This window comes from Giraffa tippelskirchi, chromosome 7 (assembly GCF_054371585.1).
Source record: "Giraffa tippelskirchi isolate mGirTip1 chromosome 7, T2T-mGirTip1v1.2.pri, whole genome shotgun sequence".
Lineage (NCBI taxonomy): Eukaryota > Metazoa > Chordata > Mammalia > Artiodactyla > Giraffidae > Giraffa > Giraffa tippelskirchi.
Window position 1 is genome coordinate 109,548,094 of NC_137281.1, and position 20,579 is coordinate 109,568,672.

Here is a 20,579-nt window from a genome sequence, read left to right on the forward strand (position 1 = left end):
AATTAGTAAAACAGATTAGGGCACCCAGAAATAGATCCACAGCAATATATTCAAATTAATTTGACAAGGATACAGAAGCAATACAATGGGGAAAACACCTTTCAACAAACAGTACTGGGGCAACTGGACATCCACAGGTCAAAAATGAACCTTGATCTAAAATCTTCACACTTTATACAAAAACTCAAAATGGACCCAAGACATAAATGCAAAACCGTAAAGTATTTAGAAGTAAACATGGGAGAAAATCTTTGGAGCCTAGAGTTAGAGCTCTTTTTAAATTTTTTTTAATGTATTATTTGTTTTTGAGTTTTTCTGTTTTTAAAGTTTTATTTATTTACTCAGTTTGGCTGCACTGGGTCTCCATTACTTTGTGTGGTCTTTCTCTAGTTGCAGCCAGTGGGGGCTACTCTCTGGTTGCAGCATGTGGGCTTCTCATTGCAGTGCCTTCTGTTTTTGTACAGCACAGGCTCTAGGGCATGCGGACCTCAGTAGGTGCAGCTTGTGGCTCTAGAGTGTCAGCTCAGTAGATGTGGCACATGGGCTTAGCTGCCCCACGGCATGTTGGATCTTAGTTCCTGGACCAGGGATCGAATCTGTGTTCCCTGCATTGGGAGGCAAATTCTTAACCACTGGATCACCAAGGGAAGTACTAGACAGAAACTCTTAGATGTAACACTTGAAACAAGATTCATACAAAGGAAAAAAATGATAAAATACTTGTCATCTAAATTAAGAATGTGTATTCAAGCCTGGCGTGCTGCAGTCCAGGCAGTTGCAAAGAGTCGGACATGACTTAATGACTAAACAACAAAATTCTGTGAAAGACCTTGTCAAGAGGATAAAAACACAAGCTACAGACCATGACAAAATATTTGCAAATCACATTCAATGAAGGACTTGGATCCAGAATATATAAAGAACTCTTAAAACTCATCAGTAAGAAAAAAAAAATCTAAGTAGAAAAATGGCCAAAAAAACTGTGAACAGACATTTCACTGAAGGGGATATACAGAAGACAAATAAGCACAGCAAAAGATGTTCAAAATCATTAGCCATTAGGGAAATGCAAAATATAACTGTAATAAGATTTCATAAAACACATCAGAAAGGCTAAAATTAAAAAAAAAGTGATAACACCAAATGCTGGAGAGGATGATAAGAAACTGGATCACTCATATTTTGCTGGTAAGAATGTAAAATGGTATAGTCACTCTGGAAAATAGTCTGGCTGTTTGTTATAATGCTTAATGTGTTCTTACCATATGGCTCAGCAATTGTACTCTTGGGCATTTATCCCAATGAAATGAACACTTCATTCACACAAAAATCTATACACAAATATTTATAGCAGCTTTGTTCATAATAGCCACAAACTAGAAACAACCCAAATGTCCTTCAGAGATGAATGACTAAACAAACTGCTACTTCCATACTATGGAATACTATTCAGCAATAAAAAGTGATGGACTATTGACATACATTATGACTTGGATAGATCTTAAGGGATTTCTACTAAATGAAAAAAAGAAGTCAAAAATGTATGTATTGTATGATTCCACTTATGTGGTACTCTTGAAATAACAAAATTACTGAGACAGACAAGAAATTAGAGGTTGCTAGTGGGTAAAGATGGAGAAGGCAATGGCACCCCACTCCAGTACTCTTGCCTGGAAAATCCCATGGACGGAGGAGCCTGGCGGGCTGCAGTCCATGGGGTCGCTAGGAGTCGGACACGACTGAGTGACTTCCCTTTCACTTTTCCCTTTCATGCATTGGAGAAGGAAATGGCAACCCACTCCAGTATTCTTGCCTGGAGAATCCCAGGGACAGGGGAGCCTGGTGGACTTCCGTCTATGGGGTCGCACAGAGTCGGACACGACTGAAGCGACTTAGCAGCAGTAGCAGCAGCAGTGGGTAAAGAGACCAGGGGAAGGGAGTAGGGTGTGAGGAGAAGCAGGAAAGGGTGGGAGGTGTCTACGGCCATAAAGGGGTAGCACAAGGTATTCTCCATGGATTAGAGTTCAATACCCTGACTACAGTGGTGGTAACACAAATCTACACTTGTGAGAAAACTGCATAGAACTAAACACGCACACATAAATGAGTACATATAGAACACAAAATCTGATTAAGGTCTATGAAGTGTATGTACCAAGGCAATTGCCTGGTTGTGACAGTGTACCATTGACATGTTACCATTGAGGGAAAATAGATGAAAAGAGAACTCTCAGCATCTTTATAATTTTTTAAATGCTATTGAGATATAATTCACATACCATACAATTCACCCATTTAAAGTATCTGATTCAGTGGATTTTGGTATCTCTACAGATATGTGCGACTATCACCATGGTCAATTTTAAAACATGTTCATCACCTAAAAAAAAAAATCCTGTACCATTAGTTATTACTTACCTATGTCCCATGATCCCACCCCACTCTTAAGCAACCATTAATCTACTTTCAGTCTCTATGGATTTGCCTTTTCTAGACATTCTATACCAAAGAAATCTTGTGATAGGATTTTTTGTTTTTCTTGTGAAGAAATCTTCCTTCACTTCATATAACAGTTCCAAAATTCATCCATGCTGTAGTATGAAGCAGTACACTTCATTTCATTTTATGACCAATTAATATTTCACCTCATGGATATATGACATTTTGTACATCTTTCATCAGATGATGAATATGTTATTTCCACCTTTTGGCTAAATGCAGCTATACACTTTCATGTACAAATTTTTCTGTGAATATATGCTTTGAATTCTCTTAAGCATATATACCCAGGAGTAGAACTGCTGCATCATATGGCATCTCTATGTTCAACATTTGAAGAACTGCCAGACTGTTTTCTAAGGTGACTGTACCATTTTACTTTCCTACCAGCAGTATATGAGGACTCCAGTTTCCCTACATCTTTACCCATACTTGTTACTCTGACTTTTTGATTCTCTGCATTATTTTTCCAAGTTCCTGTGAATCTATGGTTACTTCAAAGTAAATAGTTAAAAATATGACTCTGTATATCTTTGCTAAAAGAGAAACAAACATAGCAAATATTAATAATTTTTTTCATTTCCTAAATGAAATGTATTTAAAAAAATTCTTTTTACATATTATCACACTTCCTAGAATATACAAAATAATGTTAAAGGGTAACTTGCTCTGATCTCAATTTCTGTAATTTTCTTTCTAGCATTTCTCTGTTGAGTAGAATACTGGTGATAGGTTTAAAACATTCTATCCTATTGAGGAAGTATATTTATATTCGAGAATTTTACAGAAATTTTTATAATAAATAGTTGAATTTTATCAAACATCTTAGGAGTTTTATTTAAAATGATCACATGATGCCATCTTTTCTAATTTTATTTAGATATAGCTGATTCAGAACATTATATAAGTTTAAGGTGTGTAGTATAATGATTTGATATATGTAAATATTGAGAAAAGATTACCACAGAATGTTAAGACATCTGTTACTTCACATAATTACCTTTTTTTAGCTGTTATGAGAGCATTTTAAATGAGAATATTAAAAGCAACAAAGGAAAAGCAACAGATAATACACAAGGAATTCCCATAAGACTATCTACTGATTTCTCAGCCAAAACTCTGCAGGCCAAAAGGGAGTGGCACAATGTACTTAAAGTGATCAAAGAGAAAAACCTACAACCAGGAATACTCTACCTAGCAAGGCTCTCACTAACATTTGATGAATAAATCAAAAGCTTTACAGATAAGAAAAAGCTAAAAGAATTCAGCACCGCCAAACCAGCTTTACAACAAATGCTAAAGGATCTTCTCTAGGTGGAAAAGAAAAGTCCACAACTAAAAAGAAGAAGTTGCAATGAAAAAGCTCACTGGTAAAGGCAAATATACAATAAAAGTAGGAAATCATCCACATACAACTAGTAAGGAGGTTAAAAGACAAAAGTAGTACAATAAGTAGTTAAGGGATACACAAAACAATTAAATGTAAAATACAACATCAAAAACAGTAATCATGAGGACGGAAGAGTACAAATGCAGAGGATCTAAAACGTATTTGTAATTAAGAGATTAGTAACTTAAAAGAAGTAGGTATATACATACACTGCTATACAAAAACCTCATGGTAACTACAAGACAACAATCTATAATAGATATACATTGACAGAAAAAGAAAAAGGAATCCAAACCCAACACAAAAGACAGTCATCAAATCAGAAGAGAACAAAATAAGAAAGGGGAAAAAACCAAATCCAAAACAACTAGTGAAATGGCAATAGAAATATGAAAAGTGAAAGTCGCTCAGTTGTGTCCAACTCTTTGAAACACCATGGACTATACAGTCTATGGAATTCTCCGGGCCAGAATACTGGAGTGGGTAGCCTTTTCCTTTTCCAGGGGCTCTTCCCAACCCAGGGATCGAATCCAGGTCTCCCACATTGCAGATGGATTCTTTACCAGCTGAGCCACAAGGGAAGCCCAATAAAAATATACATATTGATAATTAGCTTAAATGCAAACAGACTAAATGCTCTAACCAAAAGACACCAAACAGCTGAATGGATACAAAAACAGGACCTGTATAAACACCACCTACAAGAGACTCATTTCAGATCCAGAGATACATACAAATGGAAGAAGGTATTCCATGCAAATGGAAATCAAAAGAAAGCCAGAGTAGCAACACTTAGACAAAATAGACTTTAAAGTCAAGAATCTTACAAGAGGAAAAGGACACTACATAATGATCAAAGGATCAATCCAAGAAAAAGATATAACAATTGTAAATATATATGCACCCAAGATAGGAGCACCTCAGTATAAAACACAAATGTTAACAGGCATGAAAAAAGGAGAAATTGACAATGACACAATAATACAGGGGGAGTTTAACAACACACTTATATCAATGGACAGTTCATTCAGACAGAGAAATCGGTAAGGAAACACAGCCCTTAAATGAAACATTAGACCAGATGGACTTAAATTGATATTTACAGAGCATTCCACCCAAAAGCAGCAGTTTACACATTCTTTTCAAGTACACATGGAACATTCTCCAGGATAGATCATATGCTGGGCAGGATGTAAAAATGAGGAAGTTACTGGAAGAGTTTCCTCGTCAACTCAAGAACACACTCTCTGCTTGTTCATAAACTGAATTTCAAAGACCCATCTCTGTCCCTCTAGGTTGGAAGGCCAGCAATTCGCAAGAAAAAACAGATCTGAAGGCCACAGAAAATCTGCAAACCCATCTAAAAGGATAGAAATTAAGTACCACTAAGTTTGTGGTTAACAAACTTCCTAGTCCAGGGCACTCCTGATAACGTAAGTGAAACATTCTTAGGGGAAAGCGCTAGCATGTAAAAGTAAAGGCACTCCTTTGGAGACTTTACAGTAGTGACAGAGAGCAGAGCCAAGACACAGCTATTCTGAGGCCTGAGGGCAGCCAGGCTCACTCACCAGCCTCATAGCTCTTACACTTCATGTCTGTCCCACTGCTCAACTCAGGTCACTACTGCCAAGATGCTACATGTGCAAATGCTAGGCGTCTGGGGACTACCCCTAGACTCTTGAGAGTCTCTTGGACTACAAGGTTATCAAATCAGTCAATCTTAAAGGAAATCAACACTGAATATTCATTGGAAGGACTGATGCTGAAGCTAAAGCTCCAATAGTTTGGCCACCTCATGTGAAGAGCCAACTCATTGGAAAAGACCATGTGATCCTGGGAAACATAGAAAGCAGGAGAAGGGGACTACAGAGGATGAGATGGTTGGAGGGCATTACTGACTCAACGGACATGAATTTGAGCACGCTCTGGGAAATGCTGAAGGACAGGGAAGCCTGGCATGCTGCAGTCTATGGGGTTGCAAAGGGACAAGACTGAGCAACTAAACAACAACAAAAAAGGGACTGCAAAGGGACAAGACTGAGCAACTAAACAACAACAAAAAAGGGACTACTTCCAAGCTTATCAGTGAACACTTTTAACAAAAGAAGTGGTAAAGATAAATGCTCCCTCCACCTCACCCAACTCACCTTCACCAGGAAGAAGGACACACCATATGTCCGAAGGGACCGGGCCAATTTGACATACTTGACTTTGGCTTCTATTTCGCTCATCTCTCCACAGTTCTTGTGCTCCTACAAAAGTGACAGAGGCAGGGACCAGTTACTGCAGCTCTGACCACAGGTGGACTTAGTGAGAGGTACTACTCCACATGGCGTCTATCTATTTGTAGATGCACGTCCCTGCTGACCGAGGGTCAGAGCACACAGAAAGCGCTAATGCAAGGCTTCTTAACTAGAATGTGAGCCCAAATTCCCTATAGACTTTGCATTATAGGGAACAATTCATGCATGTGCAGTGTGACAAGAACAGGGGCTGTAACTGTAACCTAATTTTCAAAGCGTTCTATGTTCCAAAAGGTTCAGGACCAACACTTTAAATGAGGACTAGAAAAATGTTCTTGTCCTGGGAGAGCTATCATTCTAATATACAGGCAAAAGATAACATTTTCCAAACAGCATGACATATAAAAGCCTGGACATCTCAGTGTGTGGAAACAATACTGGATTAAAAACTATGTTTTATACACATGAAATTTATCTCTTTCAATTTATATTTACATTCCAATGCCAAAGAAGACTTTGATATTTTGGATTCACTAGAGTGAGTGTTGCTTGGCAAAGCTGACCACAAAGCTTTTCTTACTGGTTGCCTAAAATAGAGAACTCTCTGAATTTTAGAATAAATCTGGATTTTAAAACGACACCAGTTCCCAGATTCTAAGGTGGAAAAAACAAATCTCAGGATTAAAAAAAAGCTCCTTGTAGTTTCTTCCTTGGTACATGCTAATGGAAAATCACCTTGTTTCAATGCTTCAAAGATAATGTCTTTGAAATTAAATGTATGCACATTTTTCTCAGAAGGGCTAAATAACCTTTAGCAAGAAGGTATGGATTAAGATAATAAATCTGCCCAAAGTAGAACTGTCAGCTCCTTTACTCCTGAGTCACTAATCATTTATTATATAAGTGGAGTACAAGCACGAGGTCTGAAGCTTTTATGTACAGAGGCCCCTCTCAGACTAATAAATGAGGACAGGAAGTGAGGAGAATAACAAAGCTCTGAACATTCCCAATACCTGAAATATTCTCTTTTCAGCTCCTCTCTGCTTGATGTATTCTTTGGGCAGGAATTCTTTTAGACTGAGAGAGAGAGAAAAAAAAAAAGGTAAGGCATTTAATCGTACTCTATGATGAGAAGGAAAGAAAGAGAGACTTTTCATAAAACTAACAGTTAAGTCCCTAACTCTCAGTATTTTATGGTATAATTAATAACAGACGGCCACATCCCATAATGCACTTAAGTAGAACACAAATATAAAACTAGTCTGATAAAAGGGTCAAACTATTATAACATAGTTCAAGAAGAAAGAATGTCCTGAAATATTGTAAAGTAACAAAGCAAAGCACCCTAGAGTGTACAGTATGCTAGCTTTTGGGAAAAAAGGAGGAGAATATCCATTTTATACTGTTAATATGTATTTTTAAAACATTAGAAGGATAATTCTAGTACAAATAAAAATGATTCTTCATGGAAAGAAGGAAAAAACAGGGAGAAGGGAACATGGATGGAAATTAAACCTTTGAATTTTCCTTATACTGTAGTCTTCACTTTAGAACCAAAAGAAATCACAAAGAAGGTAAAATGCAACAACTAAAACTCTAAAGCAAATTGAAACAAATGAACCGAACAGTGTTTGATACAGCCTAACTTTGAAAAACAGTCTTTGACTATATCCACCCCAATGAGATATATCTTAAATATAAAACGGGCCATAGTAGACTTGTTAAATCATTATTTTTAAACTAATATCTACTCTCACCCTAAATATATACACAAACACACATACTGTAAAATTAGTATATTACATTATATAAGTAAGTAGATGTTACAAATAACTAGAATAAAGTAAATGAGTAATTATGGTAGTTGTTAGAAATCAAGATTTTTAGCATAAAACAGATAAATAGAGCAAAAGAAGTTAGATGAAAATCTTGCACTCTTTCATTTGAATGCAAATACTGACCTGAATTCTGATTCACTTTTCTTTTTCTGGAAAACTTTTCTATCTCTGTCCACTGCAGAGGCTAAGGGCAAGGACAGCTGGGTGGGGATGAGCACCCTAGTGGATCAGCCAGATGGCCTTCAATGTCAGTTCCACTAAAAAGAATCCTTGGAGAAATGACTGATTCTAGCTTTGGGACAGGAGATGTATAAAATGTTTCTGGGGCTTCCTGTGCCTGAGGATCAAGTGAGTGAAGTGAAAGTCACTCAGTCGTGTCCGACTCTTTGCAACCCTGTGGACTATACAGTCCACGGGATTCTCCAGGCCAGAATACTGGAGTGGGTAGCCATTCCCTTCTCCAAGGGATCTTCCCAACCCAGGGGTCTCCTGCATTGCAATCAAGGAAGTTATTAAAATGACAATGGACTGACATCAAGGGATAATCAATCAGACAGAAATGAGCACACACCCCCACACACACTAACATGATTTTTAAAACTTCATACAAAAGAAGAGAAAATAGAACAATGAACCCACTGCCCAGACTCAACAATTATGACTCATCTACTTCCTTATCCACATTACCTCCAATGGAAGATTTTGAGGCAAAGCCCAAACATCATATAATTAATTTTATGTGAGGGGCAATTTGAGTGTCAGAAAGAATGAAGGCTGCAATGGGTCAAAACACAGGTATGTAAAATTCAATAATGATTCTTAGAAATAATCATTGATCACCTTAAGAGGTTACTAGGGCACAAGTTCATACTGAAAACTGATAAAGGAAAAGAAACAAAGCTAATAAATGCAGAAGGAATAATAGAAGTCCAAAATGATCATTTTACAACTCTAAATGAAATAGTCAATAGATCTCAACAAGCATGAATGGCTGCTAAAACCAGTAAGTGACAAGTCAATGGGGACTTTATAATAGATGGATGTCTGATCCAAACCAAATGATCAATTTTAGCATTAATGAAAGTGGGATAACCACACAACACATGCCTTCTGACTGATAAACCAGGAAGTATACAGTTTCACCTAGAAGTATTCTTGGCAATAGAGAAAAAAAACAACAAAATATATAACTGAATATGAATTAAGAATCCAGATATAAATATAAGCTTACAAAAAAACCTCCTAATAGTTAAAAAAAAAAGAGAGATAGAGAAGCATGGTAAGTGATACTACTAGGATACTATGAGCCAAATCCCATCATGGTAAATATTATAAAAATAACCCAGGTTTTTCACAAATAAATGGCTTGCGGGTGGAGGTAAAAAATATGACACACAAACAGATTAAGAGAGTTTTAAGAAATGTATTTATGGGGTGTCACTGGTGGCTCAGTGGTGAAGCATCTGCCTGCCAATGCAGGAGACACAAGTGCAATCCTTGATCTAGGAAGATCCCACATGCTAAGGAACAGCTTGTACACCACAACTATTGAGCCTGCGCTCTAGAACCTGGGAGCCACAACTACTGAGCCCATGTGCTGCAACTACTGAAGCCTGCACACCCCAGAGCCCCTGCTCCACAGCAAGAGAAGCTCAGGCACAGCAACTAGAGAGTAGCCCCTCTCACAGCAACTAGAGAAAAGCCTGTGCAGCAATGAAGACCCAGCACAGTCAGAAATAAATAACTATTTAAAAGAACTGAAATCTCTTAGTATAGAAAGAAAGAAGAAATGTATTATAAAACTACAGTAACAAAGACAGTGTAGTACTGATATTAGAATAGAATTGAGAAGCTAGAAATTAACCCTTACCTTTACAGACAACTGATTTTCAACAAGAGTGCCAAGACGCTTCAATGGGAAAATAACAGTCTTTTTAACAAATGGTGCTGTGACAACTAGATATCCAAATGCAAAACAATGAAGTTGGACCTCTCATCTCACATGACACATAAAAATTAACTCCAGGACTTCCCTGGTGGTCCAGTGGTTAAGAATCCACCTGCCAGGGCAGGGGACAGAGGTTCAATCCCTGGTCTGGGAACATTCCACATGCAGTGTGGCAACTAAGCCCATGTGCCACAACTACTGAAGCCCATGAGCTCCAGGGCCTGTGCTCCACAACAAGAGAAGCCACTGCAAGAAGAAGTCAGCACACTGCAACTAGAGAGTAGCCCCTGCTGGCTGTAACTAGAGAAAGCCCATGCGCAGCTATGAAGACCCAGGGCCGCCAAAAACACATAAAGAAATAAATAATAACTTTTTCAAAAAAGATTGCTATAAGAAATGAACTCCAAATGGATCACTGACCTAAATGTAAGGGTTAAGGGTTTAACTCTTAGAAGAAAAAGGAGTAAATTCTTATGACCCTGGGTTAGGCAAAGTCTTTTAAGATATAATACTAAAAGTACATGCAGCAAATGAAAAAAAGTAAACTGGACTAAATAAAAACCTGAAAAACTGAACTGCAAGAGAAATCACTGAAAAAAGTAAAAGGCAACCCACATACTGGAAGAAAATAAGTGCAAATTATGTATCTGATAACAACTTGTATGAAATCTCTTGCAACTAATGATTTTTTAAAAAAAATTAAAATGGTCATAGGATCTGAACAGTCACTTCTCCAAAGAAGACATAAAAATAGCCAAAAAGTGTGTGAAAATATTCTTTACAGTAGCAGCCATCAGGGAAACACAAGGAAAAACCACAATATCACACCAGTGCATACCCAGTAGGACACTACAATAAAAAAAGACAGGTCATAAGGAGTGTTGGAAGGGGTATGGAGAAATAGGAACCTTCACACATTGCTGGTGAGGATGTAAAATGGCACAGCTGTTGTGGAAAATGATTTAGTAGATTCTCAAAACATTAAACAACAATTCTACTCCTAGGCATATATCAAGGAAAAGTAAAAACATATGTCCACATAAACATCTGTACATGAACGTTCATCATAGTATTATTCATAATAGCCAAAAGATGGAAACAACTCAAATTTCCATCAACTGATGAATGGATGAAAAAAATGTAGTTGAGCCATACAGTGTAACTTTATTTGGCAATAAAAATGTATTAAGTATGATACATGCCATAATATGGAAGTACCATGCTAAGTGAAAGAAGTTCATGGCAAAAGACTGCAAATTGTTATGTTTCTGTTTATATGAAATGTCTAGAATAGGCAAATCTATAGAGGCAAATAGGATTAGAGGTTGCAGAGGTTGAGGAATGAGAGGGAGATCAGGGGAGTGACTGCTAAAGGACACAGGGCTTATTTTAGGAGGGATACAAACATTCTAAAGTCAGGTTGTGGTGATTAGGTTGTACAATCTTGTGAATACACTAAGAAGTGCTGAAATGTAAATTGTAAATGGGTCAGTTGTATGGTATGTAAGCTCCATCTCAATAAAGCTGCTCTTCAAAAAAGAAAAACATCAACCATTGTAGGCCTTGTTTGGCTCTTCATACAAACCAAGTATAAAATGACATTTTAAATATTATGTGGGGGAGAATTTAACACAAACCGGGTATTAGATGTGATTAAAGAACTGCTGTTAATTTTGTTTGCCATCAGGATGGATTTGCAGTTAGGCGTGATTTTAATTATTTAAAATTTCTGTAATTGTCAGGAAAACATACGTAAGTATTGACATGCGAAATGGTATGCTGTCTTGGATTTGCTTTCAGTCACACTTGCCAGAAAAGGGGGCAAGGGACTTCGCTGGTGGTCCAGTGGTTAGGAATCCACTTTGCAATGCAGGGGACATCGGTTCCAACCCGAGTCAGGGAGCTATCCCACATGCCATGAAGCGACTAAGCCCGAGCACCACAACTTCTGAGCCCGCACACAACAACTGGAGAGTATGTGCACCTGAAAGAAGGATCTGAGTGACTCAACAAAGATCCCGCAGCCACAGCTAAGACCTGGTGCAGCCAAACAAATAAATAAACAAAAAGATATTTTAAGAAGGGGTCAAGTTAAGGTTTTGGCTACATTAAGACTTGAATCATGGCGCCTCTTCAACCTGTAAACTGCATCTGTAGAAAAAGAAATTCTGAATACATTTTCTAGAATGTCAGGGATCTAGGTTTGAGCACCAGCAGAATACTCAAGCCTAATCAAGAGACCCCATGTCAGTCCACAGGAAGGAACCTAGGAAACAACGAGGCGGCAGCACCTTAGATGCTGTGACTATTGTTAAGCAACTTTGGGGACAAAAAGGTCTGACTGAGAGAAGACTGGAAGACATCAATGTCACAGAAGAGGAAGCTGAATCACGGAGAGGTCAGGAGACTTGGCTGAGGTCACAGCAGCAGAGAGCCTTTGACCTCCAGTTCGAGAGCAGATGCATGTGAACCCAGGGCTGTTCCAGGCTCCCCCTGGAGCATATGAACGATGATAACCAGGAAACATCACCATGGGCCACTGCTATGAGCCTCTGGATGGCAGCTCCCACAGTATCAACAAAGGAGACCTGGCAAAGGTTACCTCAAGTGCCCAAAAAAGGGGCCCATGCCAACCGCCTCACAAGAATGACTGTTACTAGAAGAACACCAGACGGTGGTGTCCACTGGCCAGGCCAGGGTAGAATATGTTGGTCATTTATGGTGAGAAAGTTCTGTGCGGCAACAAGCTGCCCTCGACTCAGATTCTGCAAACTAACACTCTTATTCTTTGGTAGGAAGAAGAAACAACTTCTAGAAGCTTGCACTGGAGGTGTGACCCCTGATGTTGCAAGAGTCAATTTGGGGGTAGTGTACTGTAAAGTGCGGGCTTCCCTGGTGGTTCACATAGTAAAGAATCTGCCTGCAATGCAGGAGACCCGGGTTCAATCCCTGGGCTGGGAAGATCCCCTAGAGAAGGGATAGGCCACCCACTCCAGTATTCTTGCTTGAAGAATTCCATGGACAGAGGGGCCTGGTGGGCTACAGTCCATGGGATCACAAAGAGTCGGACATGACTGAGAGACCAACACTTCACTTACTGTATTTTAAAATATGAAATGAGGGAGCGTGCGTGTGTGCATGCATGTGTGGGGGATGTATTCCTCCCCAGTAAATCAACAGCATGCACAGTGTCAGCAGGAAGCCAGAAAGAGCAGGCAGCCTGCCATCATCACTGCCTGCCAGCCCATGGGGGAGCAGTTCCAGCTCAATTGTTTTTTTTTTATTACCAGATCCAAGTATGGAAGGTTCCTAAGCATACATGTGAAATCTGTTGGCCTTCTCTGAGAAAATGGGTCAGATGGTCAAATCTGATTAGAAAATTTTCTCCTAATTAAGCAAGTACTGGCCAAGCCAAGTCCTACCCACTGCCTCCTGAAATCTTCCCACCTTAAAACGGCAGCCTGCAAACCCTCTGCCAGCCTCGTATGTATCATCTTTTCTGAGTGCAACAGTAACACTGATTACTAAGACAGCAGACTAGTCAGAGCTCCTCTCACACTCTCAGATCCATGGGAAGCTGAAATCTGCAGCCAACAGACTCTCTTCTCATGAGCTCTACTTTTGCTCTGGCTGAGTCAGTTGTCTTTCTTCTCCCGTTTGTATTGATCTGCATTTCTTCTTCAATCTCACTGCTGGCTGTGTATCACATAATTACGCAATAAACCAAAGTAGCCCCTAAACTGGAGCTAAAATAGTCCCTAGAACAGTACAAAAGAGAGCTTACCGAATGCTTCCTAACAGTAAATATTTACAAAAAGGTATTAGATATAAACAAGACATGGGAACTACTAAACAGAAAAAAAAAAAACATTAAAATTTAAAAATAGTCTGTCCTCAGATTCCTTCATGATTGTCTTTATATTCTCTCATAGATGACGTGGTATAACCAACAAAGATAATGGAGAACCCTATCCAGGTGACCCATACCAGGAAAAAAAGTTGGTCCTGTATCAAAAGACTGGGAAATAAATGCTTAAGTTGAAAGTTAAAATGCAGGGTTTCAGAGAGGTAGAAGCATAGATTCTGTACTTTAAATGACTTTGGGGGATGATCCAAGACACAGTAAACCATGTTCATAAGGGGTTTTCCACTACCAACAGCTGCCATTTAGTGAAAGGCAAATACTGTTTCAGGGGTTTTACATGCATAAATAGATTAATTAAACTCTAACAAAAGTTCTTGGAAGAAAATATTTCAACATTCCAGTTTTTTTATACATGGAACAGGAGGCTCAGTGATTCTAAGGAAGTTGCCCAGTCATAGACCACAACTTAAGCCTCAACTGTGGGCTCCACAATCACAGACAACAACTTAAGCCTCAACTGTGGGCTCCAGAGACCATGCTCTTAGCCACTTAGCACTCTGGTCTCCCCACGTTACCCTTTGGTTAAAAGACATACCATATGATAGGTATTTGAGAACCTTGGGACAAAGAAACAGAAACACCCAATCAGGTAATGGCAACAATGACCATAGTGGTGGCAGTCAACTTTTTAGAAATGCCAAGAGGCAATGAATAAGGGAAAGGGAATTTAATAAACACATCTTGGGGAGAGCAGTCTAGATTCAAACCCAGACACTCACTTAAAACTTCATTTTCTTATATCAAATGTAAGCTGCTTCTATAAGTAATTCCAAAAGAGGCATTCTAAAGATGTTCTCCGGTCTCAAAAAAAGCGCACCAGTACACGGGAGGCAGCCATGGTTTGGGAAATGTTAACCGCTTCTCACCTGTCCCAGAACTGTCATCTAGAAATTGCACCACCACAGGCAACTCCCACCTCTCTCAGCTGGTCTATCACCTGGGAAGCATTTAAGATTCCCACCCAGGAATGGTGCCGCTCACATGAAAGCAATGGCTGCCCTCTCATTCCTGGGGAAGGAGGGCAACAATATGAACATAAAGCAGTGAAGAGGGCTTCCCTGGTGGCTCAGTGGATAAGAATCCGCCTGCCAATGCAGGGGACATAGGTTCAATCCCTAGTCTGGGAAGACCCCACAGGCCTCAGGGCAAACTAAGCCCACAAGCCACAACTACCCATGAGCCCTAGAGCCTGTGCCCCGCAGCGAGAGAAGCCACTGCAACGGGAAGACCGCACCCTGCAACGAAGAGTAGCCCCTGCTCTCTACAACTAGAGAAAGCCCATGTGCAGCAATGAAGACAAAGTGCAGTCCGAATTATAAAAAAAAAACGGGCAGCGACAAGCCTCCCAGCACACAGTGGAGCTCTAGAGAGGAGACATGGTGCAGAGGTGCAGCAGAGACAGTGTCACTCAAGGACTCTAGGACACCCAGGTTTCCTGAATCCAACCTCTATGTTGAATCACCAAATGACTAATAATATTTGAAATCTGGTATCACATAAAGTTTCAAAGTGTGGTCCGAGGACCAGCAGCATCGGTAGGTACCACCCGAATGAACCAAACCCAGTGCCCTTCAGTGTAAAGATGGGAAGTCCCACAGAGGCTCAAAGATAGCCTAGGGTTAGATACATGCAGAAGTTCCTGGTTTGGAAGTGATGGAGTCTGAAAGTCGTCAGGGAGGGAGACAGCAACCTTAGGAGGCTGCAGCTAGGAGGAAACAGTGAAGGCAACATTGAGTGTTCATCACCACCCCAGACTGATGAGGGCACTCCAGGCTGTCAGGAGCATGGGACAAAAAACCCTCTTGCACTGTTGGTGGGAATGGAAATTGATTAGAGCCACTAGGTAAGATACTATTGAGATTCCTATAAAAAACTAGAAATAAAACTACTATATAACTGAACAACAGCACTACTGGGCATATACCCTGAGAAAACCATAATTGAAAAAGACACATGTATCTCAGTGTTCACTGCAGCACTATTTACAATAGCTAGGACATGGAAGCAACCTAAATGTCCATCGACAGATGAATGGATAAAGAAGCTGTGGTGCATTTTTACAATGGAATATTACTCAGCCACAAAAAGGACCACATTTGAGTCAGTGCTAATGAGGTGGATGGATCTAGAACTTGTTAAACAGAGTGAAGTAAGTCAGAAAGAGAAAAACAAATACTGTATACTAATGCATATATATGGAATCTAGAAAGATGGTACTGATGAACCTATTTGCAGGGCAGCAGTGGAGACACAGACACAGAGAACAGGCTTATGGACACGGGGTGGGGAAGGAGAGGGAGCGACAGATGGATAGAGGAGCATGGAAACATATACACTACCATATGTACAATAAACAGCCAGTGGGAATTTGCTGTATGACTCAGGGAACTCAAACTGGGGCTCTGTGACAACCTAGAGGGATGGGAGGGAGGTTTAAGAGGGAGAGTCATATCTATATCTATGGTTGGTTTATGCTGATGAATGGCAGAAACCAACACAACATTGGAAAGCACTTACCCTTCAACTAAAAATAAAAATAATAAATAAATAAATAAAATGGTATTATCTCCAAAAAAACCCAAAAAAGCTAACTAGAGAAACCAGTGCATGGGCAGTGGAGAGGAAGAGGAAGTAAGATAGAGCTGGGGAGAAACAAAGCTGAAACTCTTGCTTTACCTTGGGTTTGAAAACAGAATCCACAGCCAAATTATTCTGACAAAAGCACACACAGAAGACCAACTACAAAGGAGGAATATGTGTTTGAACAGATGCCAAGAGAAAAACTGACTTAAGACTTCGTACTGTGTCAAAAGCTTTGTTTGTTGACAGTAGAATTATCTTGAGTTTGTGGGGGGAAATTTCGAGGTCCACTCTAAAGCCTTCCTCAGAGACTCACACCCCAGTGCAGTGTTTTCTCAGTGAAACACTCCTAAGGAACACGCTGACAGGACAAGGGTGAAACCAAGAATGAGGGAGGTTCCCCCGCCTTCCTGCACCCAACCACTGGAGCATTTCTCCCTGAGGCATCTAGAATTACGGAACCTTTGTGCCTGACCTCCAAGGTCTCTTAAATTTTTCTTTACTACATGGTATATATCCAACCTCAGTGATTACAAGCTTTTATCACCTCACACACAGACTACAGCAACTATCCTTTTTAAAGACATTAACTGTGATAACATGAAATATAAAGTATACACCTCAATTTATATACCAATCATCAAGGATAAATACACATTACCATATTGTCATATTTGCTTTATGATTGCTACTTCTCTGTTTTTAAAGAACAAATTACAGATTTAGCTGAAGTCCCACACCATCCTTCTTTCTCACCCTATAGGTAGTCATTTTCCTGAAGGTAATTTCCATGCATGGTTTAGTATGTTCCTATTTCTCCTTGTGTCTATAAACAATACATTCTATTTCTCTTTGTATTTTTAAATTCAACAGATTCATCATTTCCTCTGTGCTCTGGTGTCTTCATACATTAAAATGTGTGCCCATCTGAGAGACATGAAAAAGCAATATCCTTATTGATTTTGCATTCTAGATTGCTTATGAGGCTGAATATCTTTCCCTATCTTTACAAGTAAGTTGAATTTCCTCTTCTCTCAAGTGCCTGTGTATTATTATCTTGATTTTTTTTCCCTAGTGAGGGTGCTCAGTCACTCTGTCATATTTGATTCCTGTGACTCCCTGGACTGTAGCTAATCAGATTCCTCTGTCCATAGGGTTTCCCGGGCCAGAAATATCAGAATGGGTTGCCATTTCCTTCTCCAAAGGATTTTCCTGACCCGGAGATCGAATGCGTGTCTCCAGCCCTGGCAGGATTCTTCACCACTGAGTCACCTGGGAAGTCCCGTTTGGAAATGTCTTTTGCCTACTATTTTAACTATCATGAAGGCAAGTTTGTCAACCTTCGGAACTCTTACATCACCATATGTTAATAATAGAGTGTTTTAATCACTATAGCTTTCTAAGAAATTGGGATAGTTGTGAGTCTTCCATATATTTTCACACGTACAAACATACCTATATATTTATTTTTCAGTCCTGCAGATGAATACCATGGTTGTCAGGATCTAGGTGATGATAAGCTGCTTTAATATACTGATCTTTCTTTCAGAGACTGCTTTCTCTTAACAGTTCTGATAAATTTCTTCATAGATTGAGTGAATTATCTATGTAGATAAACCTATCACTTGCAACTGACAGTTTCATTTTTCTAATCCTGAAGTTGTTTCTTTTTCCTTTCCTTATTTAGTAACTTCTTTGTTACTTATTATCTCCCATCAGGGCAGGAATGTTTGACTGTTTTACACTGCTGTCCTCAATGTCTAGAGCTTACCAGGTAGAAGACATGAATAAATTATTTATTGAACAATGAATTTGCATTCCTGGAGAAACCAGTTATAACTTGCAGTTACAGATAAACAGAAGTAATGCTGAACTTTACTAATTTTTTATGAAGTTTAGGTAGGACCCATATTGAGCTTAAAATTTTATTGGTCTGTATTCAATTCAATTTTGCTATCTTGATCTGCTAGCTTCAAGATAACATGAGGAATATTTTTTTTCTCTTTCTGTTCTCTGAAACAAATTGAACCTTTTTATTTTGTTGTTTTTTGATTCATTTATTTTATATTATGAGGACTATTTCTTTCAAGATCATAGATCCATCCAGATTTTCTTATTATCCATTTTTGTCTATATCTTCAATTTTTGGCTTCAAATTTCCATTTCATTTTCTTAGGATTTTTAAAATCCTTATCTGAAGTTCTGCTCCTATAATTCATTACTAATGTTTATTTTTGCCTGTTTCTTCTTTTGTTTTACTTGACCAAATCTATCAGAGATTTACACATTTTATTTATTTTTTCAGAGAGGCAGCTTCAGGTTCTGTTGATTCTCTCTGAAATTTCTATTTCATTATTTTCTCTTGACTAAAACATTTTCTTTATATTATTTTGATCTTGTTCTACTTACCACTTCGTGAGGAAGGTACGTTAAATTATTCCACTAAATTTGTGTCTCTGAAATTCCCTGTTTCTCTTGCACCCATTTTCCCAACAATAGAGCAGATGAGGGACACTAAATAATTCTTAAATCCCTGAAAACTCTGAGAATCATTTAGTCTCTGATTTTCATTTTTCTCAATAAGCACCTTCACTAAGGTGCTACTGAGTACAGAAATCATTAAAGGGTCTTAAGAAAGGTGAAAAAAAAAAACAAACCCCAAACTCATAAAAAGGTCCATAGTAACTACCGTATGATCCAGCAATCTCACTCATTGGTGTATATCCAAAGAAATTGAAATCAGGGTCTGCACCCCATGTTCACTGCAGTATCATTCGGAATAGCCAAGATAGGGAGACAACTTACATGTCCCTTGATCGATGAATGGGTAAAGAAAGTGTGTGATAGATACATACAATGAAATATTTTCCACCGTAAGAGAAAAGGAAACCCTGCCATTTGTGACAACACAGGTGAACTCAGAGGGCAAAATGCTAAGTGATATAAGCCAGACAGAGAATGACCAAAACTATATGGTATCACTTATATGCAAAGTTCTTTCTCAAGCCATTCTCGCAGAAACAGAAAATAGAAATGGTGGTTGCGAGGGTTGGGGGAGAGAGGTAAACGGGGTAATACGGGTCAAAGTGTATGAAATTTACACTAAGAATCTAACACACAGCATTACAACTATAGTTAATAATATGGTATAGTGTACTTAAAAGTTGCTGAGCATTCTCAACACACACACACATAGAGACACACACACAATGTGAAGTAACGGATGTGTTAGTTATTTTGATCTTGGTAATCATTCTATATGTATATGGACATCATATCATCAAGTTGCATACTTTAAAATATACATAGTTGTCAATTATTCCCAATTATTCCTCAATAAAGCTTTTCTTTTTAAAAAAATGTCCATAGTATGCTGACTTTGAGCACAAGTGCTACACAAATTTTCAAAAAACTAAAAGAAAATTAATTTTATAGTTAAAAGTTAAAAAGAAAGGAATTAAAGTCATTAAACATACCTCCATGTACCTTACCCAAAAGCTGTGACTAAAATCTCTGCCTGGCTTTATCTTCAACAAGGCTCTGTGACAAGGCCAATCTTCTATTTTTTTTTTTTTTTAACTGTGAATTGTTCAAAGCCAACAGTATATATGAAAGCAAGATGGTGAAAAACAAAGACTAGCAGACATGGTTTAGTCACAGTCACCAGGGACAGCACAGGGGCCCTAACCCTGAAAGGTCTCAGACTATCCAACATACAGTCAGGGGACTGTGACCTCACTGTTTTGTTTAAAAGGAGATGAATATTCTCAGGCAAGTTTTTACCTGTAATGTATATGCAATAATAGACACAATTAAACATCTACATTAAATAAAAATGCCTCATTACCTAGACTAAATTTGGCCTAATTAAAGAGTAAATCAAATTCATACGAAAAATAATTTCTATGAGGCACAATAAGCTTGTTTCAATCTGGAACCTGAGTAAGGATACACATACCACCAGAGTCCTGAGCTCCATACCATAATCTCAGAAACAAGCAAGTTGAACATAATTGCTTAACCTTGGTGACCTCATATTATTAAGAGAAGGTACATCTTTAACAGAGTGTAGATGTGCCACATTCAATAGCTCATAAGTCCCAGGAGACAGTGTATGAGCAATACCAGTGCTCTGATACTGCGTGTAATCCACACA

At 38.7% G+C, this 20,579-nt stretch overlaps 1 protein-coding gene across 12 annotated transcripts in view; it reads right to left on the reverse strand.

Annotated features, from left to right (window-relative positions):
* Window positions 1-20,579, reverse strand: part of TLN2 (talin 2) — a 493,069-nt gene that overhangs the window by 174,714 nt on the left and 297,776 nt on the right. For all 12 annotated transcript variants that reach the window (XM_081507557.1, XM_081507550.1, XM_081507555.1 and 9 more), the window contains 2 exons: window positions 7,146-7,209; window positions 6,037-6,141 (listed from right to left, as the gene is read on the reverse strand). In XM_081507557.1, the coding sequence (XP_081363683.1) occupies window positions 6,037-6,141; window positions 7,146-7,209 (169 nt within the window). The remainder of the gene's footprint in view (window positions 1-6,036; window positions 6,142-7,145; window positions 7,210-20,579) is intronic.